The 20,306-nt window shown below is 37.8% G+C and overlaps 1 protein-coding gene across 2 annotated transcripts in view; it reads right to left on the bottom strand.

The window, feature by feature from the left end:
• LOC106882433 (uncharacterized) overlaps positions 1-20,306 on the bottom strand; it is a 200,540-nt gene that overhangs the window by 108,558 nt on the left and 71,676 nt on the right. For both annotated transcript variants that reach the window (XM_052973727.1, XM_052973728.1), the window contains exon 2: positions 9,240-9,383. In XM_052973727.1, the coding sequence (XP_052829687.1) occupies positions 9,240-9,383 (144 nt within the window). The remainder of the gene's footprint in view (positions 1-9,239; positions 9,384-20,306) is intronic.

The raw sequence follows: 20,306 nt of genomic DNA, 5'->3' as shown, positions 1-20,306 counted from the left end.
ATATATATATATATATATATATATACATCTACATATACATATATACGATGGGCTTCTTTCAGTTTCTATCTACCAAATCCACTCACAAGGCTTTGGTCAGCCCAAGGCTATAGTAGAAGACACTTGCCCAAGTTGCCACGCAGTGGGACTGAACCCAGAACCATGTAGTTGGTAAGCAAGCTACTTACCACACAGCCACTCCTGCGCCTGTATTTCTATGCCTTTTAGCTTCTCGATTTTATTTATCCATCCCATCTGAGGCCATGTTGGAGCAATGGCCCTTTGGTACTATAATGTGTGTGTGTGTGTGTGTGTGTGTGTGTGTGTGTGTATAGTAAAAAGGTAAGGAACCCCTTTGGTCATGAATGACCATGGGATTGTACCTAGAAATCTCCCCTCTCAGGCACAATTCCGATCATGGTTGTTTATAAAAGACCAGCAGTCGCCCATGTACACCAGCCTCTCCCTCTCCACACCACTGATGTTATCCAAGGAAGAGGCAAAAGCAGATACAGCTTAGCACCAGTGATGTCACAACTCATTTCTACAACTGAGTGAACTGGAGCAACATGAAATAAAGTGTCTTACTTATGAATACAACACACAGCCCAGTCCAGGAATCAAACCTGCTACCTCATGATTGCGAGCCTGACACTCTGACCACTGAGCCATGCACTTTAACTGGCACCTGTGTGTGTGTGTGACCAAATTTATCCATACAATGTATTAACACAGTTAACAACAGTGAACATTTTTTTGTTATGTATTTTACAGCAATTCCAACAAATGAGTAGTTGTAACAGCTTGGCCTGACTATTAATGTATTCAGATTTTAAATAACAAATACCAAATTTATTAAATTATTATCATGGACAGTAACCACACACATGTGGCTTTCAGTTTGAACACACTGTGAATGTTCTGTCGATAGTTAGGAAGATGCTCAAAACAAGCTAGAAATAGCAGCCAGTTCTCCATCCAAAAATCACACTAGAAAAGAGCTACTCGACTGATTGGTTTAAAGTTACTCACAGACATGTTCCACCCTCTAGCTTATATATGCACTGCCTCCTCTCTCTGCTTTTTCAACTACTACTATAATGGCCCATGCTTCTCAGAGTTGGTTGAGCTCATGCCACCTCCACTCAGCTATTCCTGATCCACTCATCTTTTCTCATCTCCTCTCATCTTTATTATGCCTAACTCCTCAGATCCAACACTGAATTATTAAGCCAAATCCTTTCTCCCTAGAACATCAACCCTTGGGTATTCCTTCCCTGCTCATGACTTTTATGCAGATGTTGACTTGCAAGAAAAGTTCAAGAGGGGTATTAATGGCATCAGTCTCAATGGTCTAAGAGAACCTGCAATGGTCACAAGCACCACCTCTTTTTCCAGATCCAACATATAAAACATATATATCATCTTCATCATGTCCATTATACCATACAGACATAGCTTGAATAGTCTTTTTAAGGTAATGTTTACATCTGGATAGCCTTCCTTATACTAACTCCTTTAGTTGCCCCTTCTAACACCACCACTAATAATAATAATAAATATGGATATGAGGTTATGGGTGCTTGGTACTAACATAAAACAGAAAAGGTAATGGATATAATGGGGAAGGCAAAAATCCTCTGGGACTTTAAATTCCAGACAGACAAGGTGTTAGAGCACCAAAGGCCAGATATAGTAACTTTTAGGAGGGACAAACAAGAGTGCCTAATAGGTAGTGCCAGATCAACATATCATCAAGAAAGAAAGAGAAAAAGTTGATAAATATGAAGACCTGAGAATTGAGATCATTAAAATGTGGCAGGTATGAGAGTCAAACAAAGGTTATCCCTATTGTCATCGGAGCATTGGGTTCAATATCACCAATCTGAAAAGACATCTGAAAACTTTAGAAATACCCTACAATCTAAGTGTATTGCAAAAGTTGACATTACTTGGAACTGCACATATATTGCATAAAGTATTGTCTGTCTGAGGTCCTTGTTGTGACTTGACCAACCTCGTGATATTGTATACTGTGCGATGTCTATAATAATAATGATAATAATAATAGTAATAATGTGCTGTATACTTGATATTGTGTGCCCCTTTGACCCACGAATAGTCAAGAAGGAAGGCAAAAAATATATATATATATATATATATATATATATATACATAGGCGCAGGAGTGGTTGTGTGGTAAGTAGCTTGCTTACCAACCACATAGTTCTGGGTTCAGTTCCACTACGCGGCACCTTGGGCAAGTGTCTTCTACTATAGCCTCGGGCCAACCAAAGCCTTGTGAGTGGATTTGGTAGACGGAAACTGAAAGAAGCCCGTCGTATATATATATATGTATATGTGTATATATATGTGTGTGTGTGTGTGTGTGTGTGTGTTTGTCCCTCCCAGCATCGCTTGACCACCATTGCTGGTGTGTTTACGTCACCGTCACTTAGCGGTTTGGCAAAAAGAGACTGATAGAATAATTACTAGGCTTACAAAGAATAAGTCCTGGGGGTCGATTTGCTCGACTAAAGGTGGTGCTCCAGTATGGCCACAGTCAAATGACTGAAACAAGTAAACGAGAGAGTATATAAAATCCTCTTAAGTATGAAATAGCCTGGCAATGGAAAATGAAGGAGGTGAAGATAATGCCAATCCTTGGATTCTTGGGGACAATATCAGAAGGCATCAAGAGGAATATAATAGAAAACAGAATAGAGTGCCCAGTGGAACTGTTACAAAAGGTTTGCCATTTTGGTATGGCCAGAATAATCAGGAAAGTATTAGATAGTTGAAAAGAATGAATAGCATGGTACCGTAGGCTGCAGGTAGCAAGCCTGCTACATATGCAAGACTCCAGGAGTTCCAACAAAATCTGAGATAAAAAGAATAAATAATAATAATCCTTTCTACTATCGGCACAAGGCCTGAAATTTGGTGGATGGGGCAGTCGATAAGATTGATCCCAGTACGCAACTGTTACTTAATTTGCCAACCTCAAAAGGATGAAAAGCAAAGTCGACTTCAGCAGAATTTGAACTCAGAATGTAGCGATGAACGAAATACCACTAAGCATTCCGACCATCGTACTAACAATTCTGCCAGCTCACCACCTTAATAATAAAAATAATAATGATAATAATAATAATAATAGTAATAATAATGATAGTAATGATAATAATAATAATAATAATCCTTTCTACTATAGGTTATAGGTACAAGGCCTGAAATTTGGTGGGAGGGGTCTGTCGATCACATTGATAATTTATCAACCCCAAAAAGATGAAAGGCAAAGGCAACCTTGGTGGAATAATTAATAATAATAATAGTAATAATAATAATAATAATAATAATAATAATAATAATAATAAACATTACCATCATCTTAATGTCTACTTTTGCATGTTTGTATGAATCAGTCAAAATCTGTTGAGACATTATTTTTATGGTAAAATGCCGCTCTAGTCACCAATCCTCAGTTGTTTCCAGGTAAGTTATTTCCACATGACTGGGCATGTTTCCATGGAAGTTTGGAAACGGATGAAAGTGTTTTTCGTTTACAAACATCAAGTAATGTTGACAAAGAGAGAGAGACACACTCATATATATATATATATATAATGCGCCTACTACAATAAGAATTGCTTCTGTTTTTAGGCTCCACATTCAAGTTACCTCTATTTCCAGATCTTTGCATTTTGAAAATTTCTCCATTTCTTTTAGAGAAACATTATCATCTGTTGGTATTGATACATCAGTTAGAAAGCATTTTTTTTCTTGATGATCTCTGATAACTATATCTGGCCTATTGGCGTTATTTTCTCTATCTGTATGTATTGGCATATCCCTGAGTATGGTTGTTTTCTCCTTTTTTGTGACCTGTTCTTGGGTGTGCCTATATCATCTTTATTCTGTTGTTATTCCATAGTGTCAGCATAGCTTCCAGTGTATATAGATCCTAACACTGTCATGTTCTTCTTAACCAGGACTGGACAGCCAGAGACAATATGATCTATTGTTTCTTCTCCATCACCACATATTCTGCAGTTACTTGTATTTCTTTTCATTACATATTTTTGGTGATTTCTGGTGGGAAGGCTTTGATCCTTCAGTCTCTGCTTTGAGTCCTGAGCTTCTCAACCATTGTCGAGATTTTGCTGTCATTATTTTTCTTGCTTTCCTGTCTATTTTGATTAGTTCATTTAGAGTCCAATTAAGAATATTGTAGCTGTAACTTACAACTGGGACGGCTAAAGTGTTGATACCTATTATCTTGTTTTTCGCATTGAGTTCTGTTTTCAGTATTAATCTAACTCATCCATAGTATTCTCTTTTTAATTTTCTCTTTCATTTGTGTGTGTTGTACCGTATCTAGTTCATTAATTCATAAGTATTTGTATGTCTGGCTTTGGTCTAATTCTCTTATTTCATTGGCTTTATCTAGAGTGATGTTGCTACTCTTAACTAGTTTTCCTCTTTTCAAGGTTGCTTTGGCACATTTTCCTGACCCAAATTTCCTGTTTATTTCTTTGGTAAATCCATGTACTGTCTGTAGTAATTTTTCCAGCTGTTTATCATTTGTAGCATATAGTTTTAGGTCATCCATATATAAGAGGTGGCTGATTGTTTAGCCATAACAGTTGTATCTACATCCAGTTTTGTTTAGCATGTCAAATAAAGGTGTCAGTACCAAGCAGAAAAGGAGTAGAGAGAGCGTGACTCCCTGGAATATTCTTCTTCTAGGGGATGGCTTTGGTTTTTATGAGACCATCTTTTGTCTGGAGCTGTACCACTGTCTGCCATTTATTCATGGAATGTTTTATATATTTTATGATTATCAGTGCTACCTTGATCATGGCTAGTGTTTCTAGGATCCATATGTGGGAAATACTATCAAAAGCCTTTCAATAATCGATCCAAGCCATACTTAGACCCTTCTTCTATCTGTGGCTGTCTTCAGCCATGGCTTTATTGATCAGTAGCAGATCTCTACAGCTGTATGAGCCCTTAGAGTATCCCTTCTGCTCTTCTGGAAACAGGCTGTTTTCTTCCAGATGCTTGCCCATTCTCTGCAATAATATTGCAATAAAGGCTTTGAAAATTGTAAGGAGACAAATTATTGGGCTGTAATTTTGTGGGTTTGCTGTTTCAGTGGATTTGGGAATTAGGATAGTTTTCCTTTCCATGAGCCATTCAAGCATTGTTTCTGTCTGTGCTAGGATTTCCTTAAATTTTTCAGCCAGTGTTTTCTGTATTCCTGTTATTTTAACCAGAATGTGGCAATCTTGTCATGCCTGGGTACCTTCCAGTTGCTTAGTTTTTTCAGTACCTGGGTGACCTCTTCAGTTGTTATAGGAGTCCAGAATTGTTCAAGTGCTGTGATTGTTGTTTTGATAGATCTTTTATTATTATTATTATTATTATTATTCCTAATATTCGACTGATTCTTCATTTTCTCAACCTCCAAAGGGATGAAAAACAAATTCAACCACAGCAGGATTCGAACATGGAATGTAAAGAGCTGGAAGAAATATGATATGGCAGGTTATGTGATGCTCTAACAAATCTGCCAGTGTATCATCCAACTATTTCTTACTGCTGCTGATGATGATGATAACAATGATGATTTACAAGAGTGAAGAAAGTAATTCTTGAGAAACTGTAAGTTCAGTGACAACCTCTACATCATTGTCAATGCTGCTGTTGCCCCATCCCTACTCCAAACCATTATCATCATCATCATCATCATCATCATCATTTTCTTATGAAAAGAAGCAGAAGCAGCTTTCTAACTTCCAACATATTCTCCCCACCACCACCACCACCACCACCACCACCCCACTGTTATTGTCATCAGGGAGTCAAGCCATGCCACCTAATGGTTGACTTTTTATAAGTAATATCTTTAATCTTTTATCTTTATGATTGTGTCAATCACTGGACTGCAGCCATACTGGAGCACTGCCTCAAAGGGTTTACTTGAACAAATTGACCATGGAATTTATATTTAAGCTTGTTTCTTATTCTCTCAGTCTCTTTTTGCCAAACTGTTTATATTATATGTTTTATATTTATTGCATGAGAAAGATTAATCTTTCAATGAACAGCTATTTGATCAAATCCCTTAAATACATCTTTAGAATGAGAAAACTGCCTTCCAGTTGATTTTCATAATCGAATAGAAACAGGAGCCTTATTCATTTAATTTAATATATTATGACCCAATGAGGACAATTAGGACTTCAAGACACAAACTCACCACCTATAGAACTTTTTTTTTTCCATGATCACTCTACATTTATTCTTACAGAGAAAGAAAGAAACCAGCACCAGTTGTCAAGTGATGGTGGGATACACATGCACACGCATGCACACACACACATACACAATGAGTTTCTTTCTACCAAATCCACTCACAAGACTTTGATTGGCCAGAGGCTTTGGTAGAAGATGCCCAAGATGCTACAAAACGAGACTGAACCCAAAACCCTATGGTTATGAAACAAGCATCTTACCATGTACCAATGCCTGCAGCTATGTAATAAGACCTCTCTTGTTTCCCACCTGTTTTTTATAGAATAGACTTTTTTGTGTGTGTAGAATAGACTAAGTCTGAATTAGAACCAGAGTCTTGCGCAAGACTTTGGTTCTAATTTACACTTCGTGTATTCCACAAAAATATCTAGTGGCTGTGTGGTAAGTAGCATGCTTACCAACCACATGGTTCCGGGTTCATTCCCACGGCGTGACACCTTGGGCAAATGTCTTCTACGATAGCCTCGGGCCAACCAAAGCCTTGTGAGTGGATTTGGTAGATGGAAACTGAAAGAAGGCCATTGTATATAATTATATATGTATGTATGTGTTCTTTGAGCAAGACACTTTATTTTCACATTGCTCCAGTTCACTCAGCTGTAGAGATGAATTATGTCACTGATGCCAAGCTGTATCAATCTTTGCCTTTCCCTCGGATAATATCAGTGGTGTGGAGAGGGGAGGCTACTATGCATGGGTGACAGCTGGTGTTCCATGAACAACCTTGCCCGGACTTGTACCTTGGAGGGGAACTTTCTAGCTGCAATCTCAAAGTCATTCATTATCAAAGAAGTCTTTACATACATGATGGGCTTCTTTCAGTTTCCGTCTATCAAATCCACTCGCAAGGCTTAGAAGACACTTGCCTCAGGTGCCATGTAATGAGACTGAACTTGACCCTTCACCCTTAAAGGGTCAGGCAAAATGTCTTGTAGTAACTGTTCTATGTATCCTGACAGCAATGTTTGCAACCATATTGGTTCCAAGCAGTGCCAGTCCATTTCAGGGACCTTTCATTAGCATGGATTGAGGACACTTGCATGCATAGGCAACAGCTTGTCTTATTCAAAATATTCTGCTTCCCATGCTGCACATAAATGTGCAGAAAAAGGGTTAACTATGGCTGACAAAGGACTCCCAAATATTCTACCTGCTTTATGTTCAAACTGGCCAGGTCCTGCCTCTCACACCTACCCTACAATATCATTCTACAAAACCAACAATCACATCATTGAAATCTCATAGCTTTGAGATAATGAATTATTAATGGAAAACAATGAGAATAAATAAGCATGACATGTGACAGAATAATTCAAATGCTAAAGGGTTAAGATGGTTGGGTGAAATTTGAAGGAGATTTCATGGCTATTTGTAGAAAGCAACCTGTTGCAACTGAACAACTGTTTTGTATGTCACATCATGCAATGTCATGATTGTATAGCCATAATAGCTGTTTATTAAAATTTTTGTAACACAATCTATAGGTCTGAGTTTGTTCATTTCAACAGTATAATTTTCCTTCTCTCTTTCTCTGTCATTCACGGATAGTCATTTTTAATGATTTCCTTAAAGCAATGTATATGGTGTGTTTTGAACTACATATGTCTTTTTTTGTCAGTAAATGATTATTTTTTTTTATTTTTGTTTATATGGCCCAGTTTATGATAAGCAGTAACACATAAGGCATGCAGCTAAAAAAAATAATAAATAGGTAGTTAAATAAATAAATAAATAAATAAATAAATAAATAAAGGTTGTCCATGCATGAAGCAGAGGTTTCTTCATTGACCTGTACTTGTTTTCAAGTGAGTTCTCTCAGCTATCATGAGTTAAGTATACGGTAGCTTTATGTAGCCTTACGTACGGCAGAGGGGCTGATAATAACACATTTCACATGGGAGACTGAAAAGCTTGGCCAATCAGTACTCTTGTTTTTGTCATCACCATCATTAATGTTGTGATGAACCAAAGGGGGAAGCCTCTATGTGGTCACCAGATCTGCTAGAAATAGTAGACAAATCTCACTAAATCATAGCCTCATGTATTTTATACATATACATATATCTGTATATGTGCAAGTGTGTGTGTATTGTGAAGATGTGTGGTCAGGTATCATCACCACCATCATTTAACATCTATTTTCTATGCTGGCATGGGTTGGATGCTTTGAGAGAAGCTGGCAAGACAGAGGGTTACGCCAAGCACCACAGTCAGTTTTGGAATGATTTTTCTGGCTGGATACCCTTCCTGATGCCAACCACAGTACAGAGCGTACATGTACTGAGTGCTTTAAACATAGCACAAGCACAAGCACCAGCTGAATGCCCTTCCTAATGCCAACCACTTTAGAGCAGACTGGGTGTGTTTATCTGGCACAAGCACAAGCATCATATATACATATATATACACATAGAATTGTGTTTGTTTGCTTCCGTGTGTCTCTTTATATTCACACCATTTAGGAAGCAGCTGCATTTGTTTATGTCTAACTGTCTCACATAAGCAAAATGTCACACAGTCCTGAATATATCAAAACAAAGAGAGAATCAGAGCCAGGTTTTGCTCAACAAAGCTTGGCTTAAAGTTTCTTATTTCTTTACTGCCCACAAGGGGCTAAACATAGAGGGGACAATCAAGGACAGACAAAGGGATTAAGTCGATTTACATCGACCCCAGTACGTAACTGGTACTTAATTTATCGACCCCGAAAGGATGAAAGGCAAAGTCGACCTCGGCGGAATTTGAACTCAGAACGTAACGGCAGACGAAATACCGCTAGGCATTTCGCCCGGCATGCTAACGTTTCTGCCAGCTCGCCACCTTGGCTTAAAGTTTATGCAATGGTGTTAGCAGTGGCAACGATAACAATAACAGTGACAAAAACAATGCAATAAAGAAGCCAGAGGCATCAATACTTACTGGGTGCCATTTTGTTGACCAGAATCCCTTTATATGGTCCGCCGCCAATGAAATGTATTTGGCTGTTGTCTATCTCACTCTGACATTTCCTCTCAAGTCGGATCATTGAACAGTCCTCATGGCGACTGGCAGTCATCACAATATCTGGAATGAAAATTAAAAAGAAAAAGCCACAATGAACATCAGAAAATGCCAGATTAAGAAGAGAATTTGGAATTAGACATTGCATAACAAAATATAGGTGCAAGTGTACCTGTATGTAAATGTGACTGATCCTGAGACCACAGTTGGGAATCAAACTACTTACCATATCATCATCATCATCATCATCGTTTAACGTCCGCTTTCCATGCTAGCATGGGTTGGACGACTTGACTGAGGACTGGTGAAACCGGATGGCAACACCAGGCTCCAATCTAAATTTGGCAGAGTTTCTACAGCTGGATGCCCTCCCTAACGCCAACCACTCAGAGAGTGTAGTGGGTGCTTTTACATGTCACCTGCACGAAGGCCAGTCAGGCGATACTGGCAACGGCCACGCTCGAAATGGTGTCTTTTATGTGCCACCCGCACAAGCCAGTCCAGGGGCACTGGCAACGATCTCGCTCGAAAATCCTACGGGAGCCAGTCAGGCGGTACTATTAATTATATTAAGTTCGTTACAACATGTAAATGCCTCATGCTATAAAAGAATCTTAAAGTAAAAATTATCTTAATAAATATACAGAGTACCGACAGCGATTAGAAAGTGGATTATGTACACTAGCTATGAAATCATGATTTGCAGCTGACTGAAACAAGTAAAAAGAGTAAAAAGGAAATGAAATATGAAAAAAGAAAATAGCAATATTCCCAGGGAATTGTCATCTTTAGAAGACGAAGGTGTAGCAATTGCCAATCTTGAGAAATGCAAAAATGCAAAAATGATACAACATAATGATATGAAAAAGACGATAATAATGATTTCTTAGATCAGAGGTTCTCAACCATCTTTTATCTACAGGCCCTTTTGACCCCTATTTTACTCAGGTGAACCTCCATAACCACTCAATGTTTCAAAAATTAAAAAAATAATTTTAAATGATCTAATTATATTTTTATAATTAAATATTGTTAAAAACTGGCTAAAAAAAATTAAAATATTTTGTGCATGGTAGAAGGTATAACCAATTTACTGTCGATAAATTTTAACAATAAAATCTGACCCCTAAGGGTCAGATGGAATCTACTTGAGACTCACTTACTCAGATGCAAAACTGATTTTCTCTGCATATAACCACCTGTCACTGATCATTTGCCACACTCTTTTCTCTGCAGTGCACTTACCCTCCCACTCACTTTTCCTATTCCTCTAACCCTCCTCTCTCTCTCTCATATTCTCCTCGTACTTTGACATCTCTCTCTCTTTCCAGATGAGGAAGCCTTTTATTCACCTTCAACAAGACACCTGCTTCCATCTTTCTATCACACTTCTATATCCCTTAATACTACACCCCACTGAGCTGAGGGGTGTCTTGTCTTGTGAGTGGTCTCACTAGTGCTAGTACCATAAAAAAAGTGCCCTGTACACTCTGTAAAGTGGTTGACATTAGGAAGGGCATCCAGCTGTAGAAACCATACCAAATCAGACATTGGAGCTCAGTGCAGCCCTCTTGAACTGCTCAACGTATGCCAACAAAGAAAAATGGATGTTGGATGACAATGAGGTGAAGGAGGAGGATGACATAAGATCAGAAAATTGGCAACTAGAGGAGGAATTGGTCAATGAAACCAAGTGGAGTAAGTGAGTGAATGTGAGTGAGTGAATGTGAGCGAGTGAATGTGAGCGAGTAAATGTGAGTGAGTGAATGTGTGTGTTACATTCAATATCATTTCCTCTTGTGTTCTCGGGTATATTGGGCAGCAAGTTGATGCCGTTGGTTTCTGTTGGTTGTGGTTTTCTCTGCAACTGCCCATGTAAAGACGGTCTTTCTCAAGTCAGTTATGAGTGTTCCTAACCATGTAGTTTTTGGTCTTTCTCGTCTCCTTTTCCCCTTCCAGTGGTGACCATTTGGAGGCTGCTTTAGGATGACATTCTAGAAACCAGAGTGTTACTAGTTTAATACCAGTTTCCCATGCTGGCGAGCTGCACCAGGGTCCAGTCTAATTTAGTTTGGTCTCTATAGCTGGGTGCCCTTCCTAACATCAACCACTTAGAGAGTGGACTTAGTGCTTTTCACACAGCTTTTTTCCATGGACCAGCATGGCTGCTTATTATATGGACCAACACGGTTGCTCTTCAGGTGGACTGGCATGGATGCTTTTTTATGTGGACCAGCACAAATATTTTTACGTGAACTGGCAGGGGTGCTTTTTACATGGGATGGTAGGGTGTTTTTCTTATGCGGACCAGTACACATTACGTAATATATTGAGAAGGTGGTGAGCTGGCAGAACCATTAGCACGCCGGGAAAAATGCTTAGCGATATTTCATGTGCTGCTATGTTCTGAGTTCAAATTCCACTGAGGTCAACTTTGCCTTTCATCCTTTCAGGGTCAATTAAATAAATACCAGTTATGCACTGAGGTTAGCGTAATCGGATTAATCCATTCCCTTAAATTTGAATCCTTATGCTTCCAGCAGAAAGAATTACATAATATGTTGAGCTCTAAAGCTTGAGGCTGCTTCCTTTGTTTAACCCTTTCATTATCACATTTCCATTGGTATACTCTACATTTGTTTCGACTAGTTTTGAAAATAGCAAACAACTTAGTTACATTTACTTTGTTATCCTTTAGCTGGTGTTTGGAACTTAAACTTACATAAAGTTTGGTGTAAGGCTTTAAATTTGATCACCTAAAAATAAGAAGGTTGAAACACTGAACCATGGGAAGACTGAGGCAGGTTGGTATTAAAAATGTTGAGTACCAAATAAGAAAGTCACACACACACACACACATGACAGGCTTCAACAAGATTCTATTCACAGGGTATTGTTCCACCCAAGATTATGGCAGAAGCTTTCTTGACCGTTTGGTGTTGCAAATAAAGCCTCTTAATCACAGAGCCACATTCTGTATTCGTACTCTTGAAAAATTATAGTACAATAGTCGTTGCATCACACGAAGGAGGTTAGTGAAAATGCTTCGTTACCCAAATATAAAGAAGCTGGGTAAGTTTATTAATAAACCAATTCCTTTTCTGTCTTTTTTCTGACCCAACAATAACAATCCATCATGAAATCCCCAAAAACTAACATTCTAATACAGGCGGCATGTTACTTAATCTAATCTTTTCACTAAGCTAATTCTAATCAAAGTGAAGAGCAACTTCACTTCTACTCAAGTGTCTCTTTATCCATCCACTTGAACTTTCATCTATTAATATAATATTGATATTGATTTTATCAAAAGAGCTTCTATGGAGCCTTGACTAATTAGAAATAGTAGCTAAAACAAATGCAAGCCACTTCGAGCATGGCCGTTGCTAGTACTTCCTGACTGGCCTTCGTGCCGGTGGCACGTAAAAGCACCCACTACACTCTCTGAGTGGTTGGCTTTAGGAAGGGCATCCAGCTGTAGAAACTCTGCCAAATCAGATTGGAGCCTGGTGTAGCCATCTGGTTTTACCAGTCCTCAGTCAAATCGTCCAACCCATGCTAGCATGGAAAGCAGACGTTAAATGATGATGATGATGATACTGCCATGTTAAATACAGGCAGATAGACTGGACAGTGTAGCAGTGTCTTTGATAAAATAAGGAATGTTACAGCTGGAGCATCTTTAATTATGTCTGCTGAATATGGGGGTAAAAAAAAAAAATTAAAAAAAAAAAAAAACAATGACAACAACAACAACAACAATGCTGGTTTCTTATCAGTGAGGGAGCTTTTCTGTGGTTGGTTGAACTACAAGAAGTAGCCACCGAATTCCCCTCAAACACCATACTGCATTTCCTTACAAAAGAAAGAACATATTGAATATAGACAGTCCTTCATGTACTTCTTCGTTGTTGTTGTTGTTGTTGTTGTTGAAGGTCTTAATGTAGATACAAACAAAAACAAAAAAACAAAAGCAAAAGCAAAAAACCTTTTATCACATAACTATACTGGTTGATATCAAAACGATTAATTTTCTTTACTGTTTTCAATTTTTGATATGAGTTTTTAGCCTCTGAATCATTAAAATCCCTATTCAGTGGACAGAAATAAGGTATTTTATTTCTAAACCTGAAATGCCAAGTTATGTGGCCAGACTATTTATTGAAATTTCATACACACTTGAGATCTTCAGTTCAGTATCCGAACCTTTCCTCAACTATCGTCATAGATGTTGTGTAATGATCAAAGGAATATAACTGCAATTATATGCATCACTAACAGGATTCCTCCAAAGAATCTCTGGAATGACATTACTCAACAGGATGCACTTTTTGGAGGTCAAGGAGTCTCTCCAGGTCAAGTCGTTACTTCTCCATATTGAGGGGTCACAGCTCAGGAACTTGAAAAACTTTTTTAAAATATCACAAGAAGGAATCACAAGACAGATTCTTCAAGCCAAGCCAACCAGGAGACCTAGAGGTAGACCAAGAATGGGATGGTTTGATAACAGCCAAAGCCTAAGTTGCTGATGCTTAGGAATTCAACCAGAAAGTCCAACAATGGTTGCTTTTCAAAGGACCTATAGAGGTGACTGACAACTCTACCCCCATGACCCTCTCAGGAACAGTGGGCAGAGAAGATGGTTTTAAACTATATCACCTCACTGCACTTCCTGCTAGCAAGGAAAAATTAATTTTATATTTGACTATAAGTGACACAGAATAGGAATATTTATTTTTGCTCACATAGATTAGCATCATTTAAAGAAGGTGTGTTGTGATATTAATAATTTTCTTATCAATATAAATGAACAGAAATGATTCCAGTTTAGTCAGTTGACTGTTTCCCCTTTTGATACAAACCAATCTGAGACTCCCCTCCTTCTTTGATATATGTTGTGTTGAAGCCCCCAGGCGAAGAAGTAGGATTTCCCAAGACATATAAATAGAGGAAGTCTGGCTGTGGTAGGTGTGTTGAGTAGCAGTTGTGTAGCAGTTGAGTAGAGATCATCCAAAGGTGCTAGATAGCAGTAGCTTGAGACATAACAATATAAACTTTATGTTTTAAAGTGATCTAAATGAAACCCTTACACCAAAATTTCCTGTTAATCTATGTTCCAAACACTGGCTTAATAAAGTCAAAGTTATTTTACTAAATATTTCACTATTTTCAAAAGTAATTCAAACAAAAGGAGTATGTTCAAATAAAAGGAGTATATTTCATCAGAAATATGGTAACAAAAGGATTAAAGTGATCTAAATGAAAACTATAATTTATGTTCCAAACACTGGCTTAATAATGACAAAGGTATTTTATTACTCTTTTACTTGTTTCAGTCATTTGACTGTGGCCATGCTGGAGCACTGCCTTTTAGTCGAGCAAATCGACTCTAGTTCTTATTCTTTGGAAACCTAGTACTTATTCTATCGGTCTCTTTTGCCGAACCGCTAAGTTACAGGGACGTAAACACACCACCATCGGTTGTCAAGCGATGTTGGGGGAACAAACACAGACACACAAACATATACACACACATACATACATATATGTACATGTATACGACGGGCTTCTTTCAGTTTCCGTCTACCAAATCCACTCACAAGGCTTTGGTCAGTTCAAGGCTATAGTAGAAGACACTTGCCCAAGGTGCCACACAGTGGAAATGAACCCGGAACCATGTGGTTGGTAAGCAAGCTACTTACCACACACCCACTCCTGTGCCTATATTAAATATTTCATTTTAAGAAGTAATTCAAATAAAAGGAATATATTTCAACGGAAATATGGTAACAAAGGGTTAAAATAATTTAAATTAGAACCTTAATTTCAGGTTAATTTATAGTTCTAAACACTAGTTTAATGACCTGCAAAGTTATTTCACTAAATTCTTCCTTGTTTTCAAAATGAAATGAAACAAAGATAAAGTATTTCAACAGAAACATGATAACAAAAGGGTTTAAAATAAAGATCCATAATGTAACTGTTTAACACTGTTGCCAAATGTTGAAGTGAGCATTGAATGTATGAAAGACAAAGACCTCCCAAGAGAAGGTACACATCTAATAGGAATAAAAAAAAAAAAAAAAGGGAAAAGAATTTCAAGTAAGATGAATATAAATGATTGTCTTTTACACAGGCTAATGAATTGTGTAGCTTATTTATAAATAAAATAATAACAAAAAATGAGGTAGAAAACTGGGAACGGACTGGCCGTTATTTATTCATGCCATTCCTGGTGGTTTTAACAGAGTAAGTAATATGACATATCTTCATCAAATGAACAATTAAAATTGGACGGCCAATTCAGATTGCCAAGAACTTGTCCCAATCAATAAAATATATTAAATAAATAATAGCCTTTCATAAACGAAGCATTATTTAAGCTATCACTAAAGTGTTGTATAAATCCCGCCATCACCTTCAGAAATATTTCACTTTAAGAGTGGTGGTGGGGGGTTGCATTTTCTATTATGAATCCCAAGAGAAGAAACAGGTGTTTCTTGTTTTTTTGTGGGGGTTTCTTTTTGTTCGTTGCAATTCTTTTATTCTGTAGCCAGTTTCATTTATTGGACTGTGGCCATACTGGAGCAAGACCATCAAGAATTGTAATTGATTAAATCGACCCCAGTACTTGACAGTTGTTAGTTAGTTTTATTTATCAACTTCAGAAAGATGAAAGGCAAAATTGATGAAGGCGGGATTTGAACTCAGAATATAAAAAGGAGTAACAAAGTACCACAAGGTCTTTTGCGAAAGTCTTTCAACTGATGCCATAATTTCCCCACCCTACAGGTAACATTTTTCTTCAGGTTCATTTAAATTAATTAGTTGCTTTTCAAATATTTATTAATTCCCTTATATTTCATTCCCAAAAGACCGCTTCTTTTAGTACGTGATGCATACAATGTATGGCTAAATGTGTGGAGGCGCATTGGCCCAGTGGTTAGGGCAGCGGACTCGCATTCATAGGATCGCGGTTTCGATTCCCAGACCGGGCGTTGTGAGTGTTTATTGAGCAAAAACACCTAAAGCCCCACGAGGCTCCGGCAGGGGATGGTGGCGAACCCTGCTGTACTCTTTCACCACAACTTTCTCTCACTCTTACTTCCTGTTTCTGTTGTGCCTGTAATTCAAAGGGTCAGCCTTGTCACACTCTGTGTCACGTTGAATATCCCCGAGAACTACGTTAAGGGTACACGTGTCTGTGGAGTGCTCAGCCACTTGCACGTTAATTTCACGAGCAGGCTGTTCCGTTGATCGGATCAACTGAAACCCTCGACGTCGTAAGCGACGGAGTGCCAACAACAACATGGCTAAATGTGAAACCAAAATCAGTGCATACACAATGTGCATTGTTATACACAAATCTAACAGAAATTGGTAATAGTTGTTTTTGCTTTTGTTGTTCTCGACATTGAAGAGACAACAGTGCTTCAACAGGTGTGACTGAGTGGTAAGAAGTTGGATTCCAAACCACATGGTTTCAGGTTCAGTCCCACTGTGTGGCACCTTGAGCAAATGTGCAATAGTTCCAGTTCAACAAAAGCCTTGTAAGTGGATATTGTAGAGAGTAACTGAAAGAAGCTCACTGTGTGTGTGTGTGTGTGTGTGTTTGTCCTCCATCACAGTTTGACATGCAGTGTTGATTTGTTTACAGCTCCTTAACTTAGCAGTTTGACAGAAAAAGACTAATAGATTAAGCACCTGACTTAAAAGGTGAAAAGAATATGTACTGGAGCTAATTTATTCAAGGAAGTGCCCCAGCACGGCCACAGTGAAATGACTGAAGCAGTTAAAAAATTATATATATATATATATATATATATATATATATATATATATATATATATGTATATATATGTATATATAAATACCTATATATGAATATATTTATAAATGAATAAATATTGTCCATCTATGTGTCCTGTCATATGCAATAAATTTCTTTGCCTTGCTACCAACAACTTCTAGCTAAGCAATACACAAATATATTTACATACCTTATCTGTTTCTACCATTCTATAGTTGTGTGTATGTGTGTATGCGTGTGTGTATATATATATATATATATTTATATATATATATCCTTTTTAATTTCTTTATCTCATAGTGTATCAGCACATACCAAAAATACATGTATTCACATTTATTTCTAAATGCATTGATCAAAGTAGGAACAGAAATGCTTATAAACCTTTCGTGGGGCCTCCAAACTGGTGGGACCCATCTTCAAGGGTTTAGTCAGTTATACTCATCCCAGTATTTATGTTTTATATCTGGTATGTAGAGGAAAAAATAAAACGAGAGAGAAAGGATTAAAAAAATGGAGAGAGAAAAATATGTGTAGGGATTAACACATTATTTACATTATTTACATTTGACAGATATTTGTCCTCATCTTGTTTGATGTTAACACAACATTTCGGCTGATATACCCTCCAGCCTTCATCAGGTGTCTTGGGGAAATTTCGAACCTGGGTTCTCATTCCTAAGGTATTTTTCAATGTTATCATCATCAGTATTATTATTATTATTATTATTATTATTTTTCAGGTCACTGCCTGGAATCGAACTCAGAATCTTGGGGTTAGTAGCCTTCGCTCTTAACCACTACGCCATATGCCCAAGACACCTGATGAAAGCTGGAGGGTATATCAGCCGAAACGTTGTGTTAACAACAAACAAGATGAGGACAAAGATCCATCAAATGTAAATAATGTAAATAATGTGCATAATTCCTCATCCCTTAAATATAGAACTGTAGGGATTAACAGTTCAACATGTGCACACACACACACACACATACTTAATTGGTTCTGTTTCCGTCTACCAAATTCATTCACTAGGTACTGTTAGCCCAGGGCTAACGCCTACCTAAATCACATAAACTTGCCTGCACCTTTGTATTATTTTATTCTTTTCCTCATTTCAGTCAGTTCGATTGTGGCCATGCTGGAGCACCGCCTTTTATTCCTTTAGTCGGTGTCCAATTACGAGTATCCAAGTGTGTGATATTATGAAAGCAAAGTAAAAAAGAAAAGGAAGACAGGAGAAGAGGTGGGGAAAGATAAGAGAAGACAAAAGTAAGAAGGTCAGACTGTAAAGAGAAAGGGAAAGAAGAAGAAAAAAATATAAGAAAAAGGAAAAAGAGGAAGACAGAAAAAAGAAAAAGAAAGAATAAAATACAGGAATGAAACAGACAGAAGGAAAAGATTTTTTTTGAATTTTCTCTTTAACAAGGACATAAAAAAAAGTTGTTGTCTGGCACCAAACACCTACACCTATGATTGAAGACATTCCAGTGGTGACCATCCCACCTTTATATATATCAAGGATTACATTATTTTATTTATGTTATGTCATGTTTTATTTTATTTCACATTGTAGGGTGTGACTCAAACGAAATATCAAGACAGTAAGGCGTGATTTGAAGGCAATTTGGCTACTATTTCTAGCAGACCTAGCTTACTATGTAGCAATTACCTTATTGGCTCTAGTATACATATATTAGTAGATCAGTTGAGGGTGATTTAGTTGCTATTTCTAGCTGGTCAAGACCACATTGAGGCTCATGCTTTGATTTCAAGAAAATTTATATTGAATACAAATTTGAAAGTAGGCAGCTAAAGTTTTCAGCAGATTCTATCACTGGCTTATATGTACATATATTTTGTAAGTCAACAGTGTGATTTGAAGCAATTTGGCTATTATTTCTAGCAGGTCTAGTTTGCTATGTAGCAATTCCATCACTGGCTCAAATATACATACATTTCTAAGTATATAAAATTTAGGGTTCAGCAAGTATTGCTTCACCACACACCGAAAATTAGAAATAGCAGCCAAAACTACTATTTGGCTGCTATTTCTAATTTTCAGTGCGTGGTGAAGCTATATTTGCTGAACCCGAAATTTTATATTGTGTTTATATATTTACCGATAATGGTTTTTAACACACCGAACTACTTGGTAAAATTACTAATTATCAACAAATTATTAATTTTTACCCTAGGCATAGTAGTGGTTGTGTGGTAAGTAGCTTGCTTACCAGCCACATGGTTCCGGGTTCAGTCCCACTGCGTGGCACCTTGGGCAAGTGTCTTCTACTGTAGCCTCGGGCCGACCAAAGCCTTGTGAGTGGATTTGGTAGACGGAAACTGAAAGAAGCCTGTTGTATATATGTATATATATATATGTGTGTGTATATGTTTGTGTGTCTATGTTTCCCCCCCCCCCACACACACACACACAACATCGCTTAACAACCGATGCTGGTGTGTTTACGTCCCCATAACTTAGCGGTTCGGCAAAAAGAGACCGATAGAATAAGTACTAGGCTTACAAAGAATAAGTCCTGGGATCGATTTGCTCGACTAAAAGCAGTGCTCCAGTATGGCCACAGTCAAATTACTGAAACAAGTAAAAGAGTAAAAGAGTATGTCTGTATACATTTCTAAGTAAGTAGAATGTGTTTTGAGGGCGATTTCGTTGCTATCGCTAGCTGGTCAAGAACCACATTGAGGCTCATTCATTGATTTCAAGAAAACTTATACTGAATACAAGTTTTCAACAGAAAATTGAAATGTCATACATGGGTGAACGTAACATATGACATACCTGAAAGCATCATGTTGCTTTATTTCCCCGGGTCACCGTTCGTTGATCAAACAAACTTAAAATCAGAAACATTCCAGCTTCATGACACTGTTTGTTTTTGCGCTCCCCCCCCCCCACCAAAGTGTAATTCTACATTACCCATGTTGTTTTGCAAACAACTTGCACATGTAAGTGCTACCAGTCAAAAGCTCCGCATACCAGAAGCCAGCAAGTGTATGGGTCATCAGGAGAGAATGCGTGCCGTTTCGTCAACGGCCTACCTCTTGACGGCATCAATGCGCACCAGACCCGCCTCAATGATATGTGGCCCCACTTGCTAGATCAACTAGTTATCAAATAAAGCTGGGCATACAGCTGTAGAAACTCTGCTAG

The sequence above is a fragment of the Octopus bimaculoides genome, chromosome 16 (assembly GCF_001194135.2).
Source record: "Octopus bimaculoides isolate UCB-OBI-ISO-001 chromosome 16, ASM119413v2, whole genome shotgun sequence".
In the NCBI taxonomy this organism is placed as follows: domain Eukaryota; kingdom Metazoa; phylum Mollusca; class Cephalopoda; order Octopoda; family Octopodidae; genus Octopus; species Octopus bimaculoides.
Note: the sequence above shows the minus strand (reverse complement) of the source record. Positions and strands in the feature narration are given on the sequence as shown.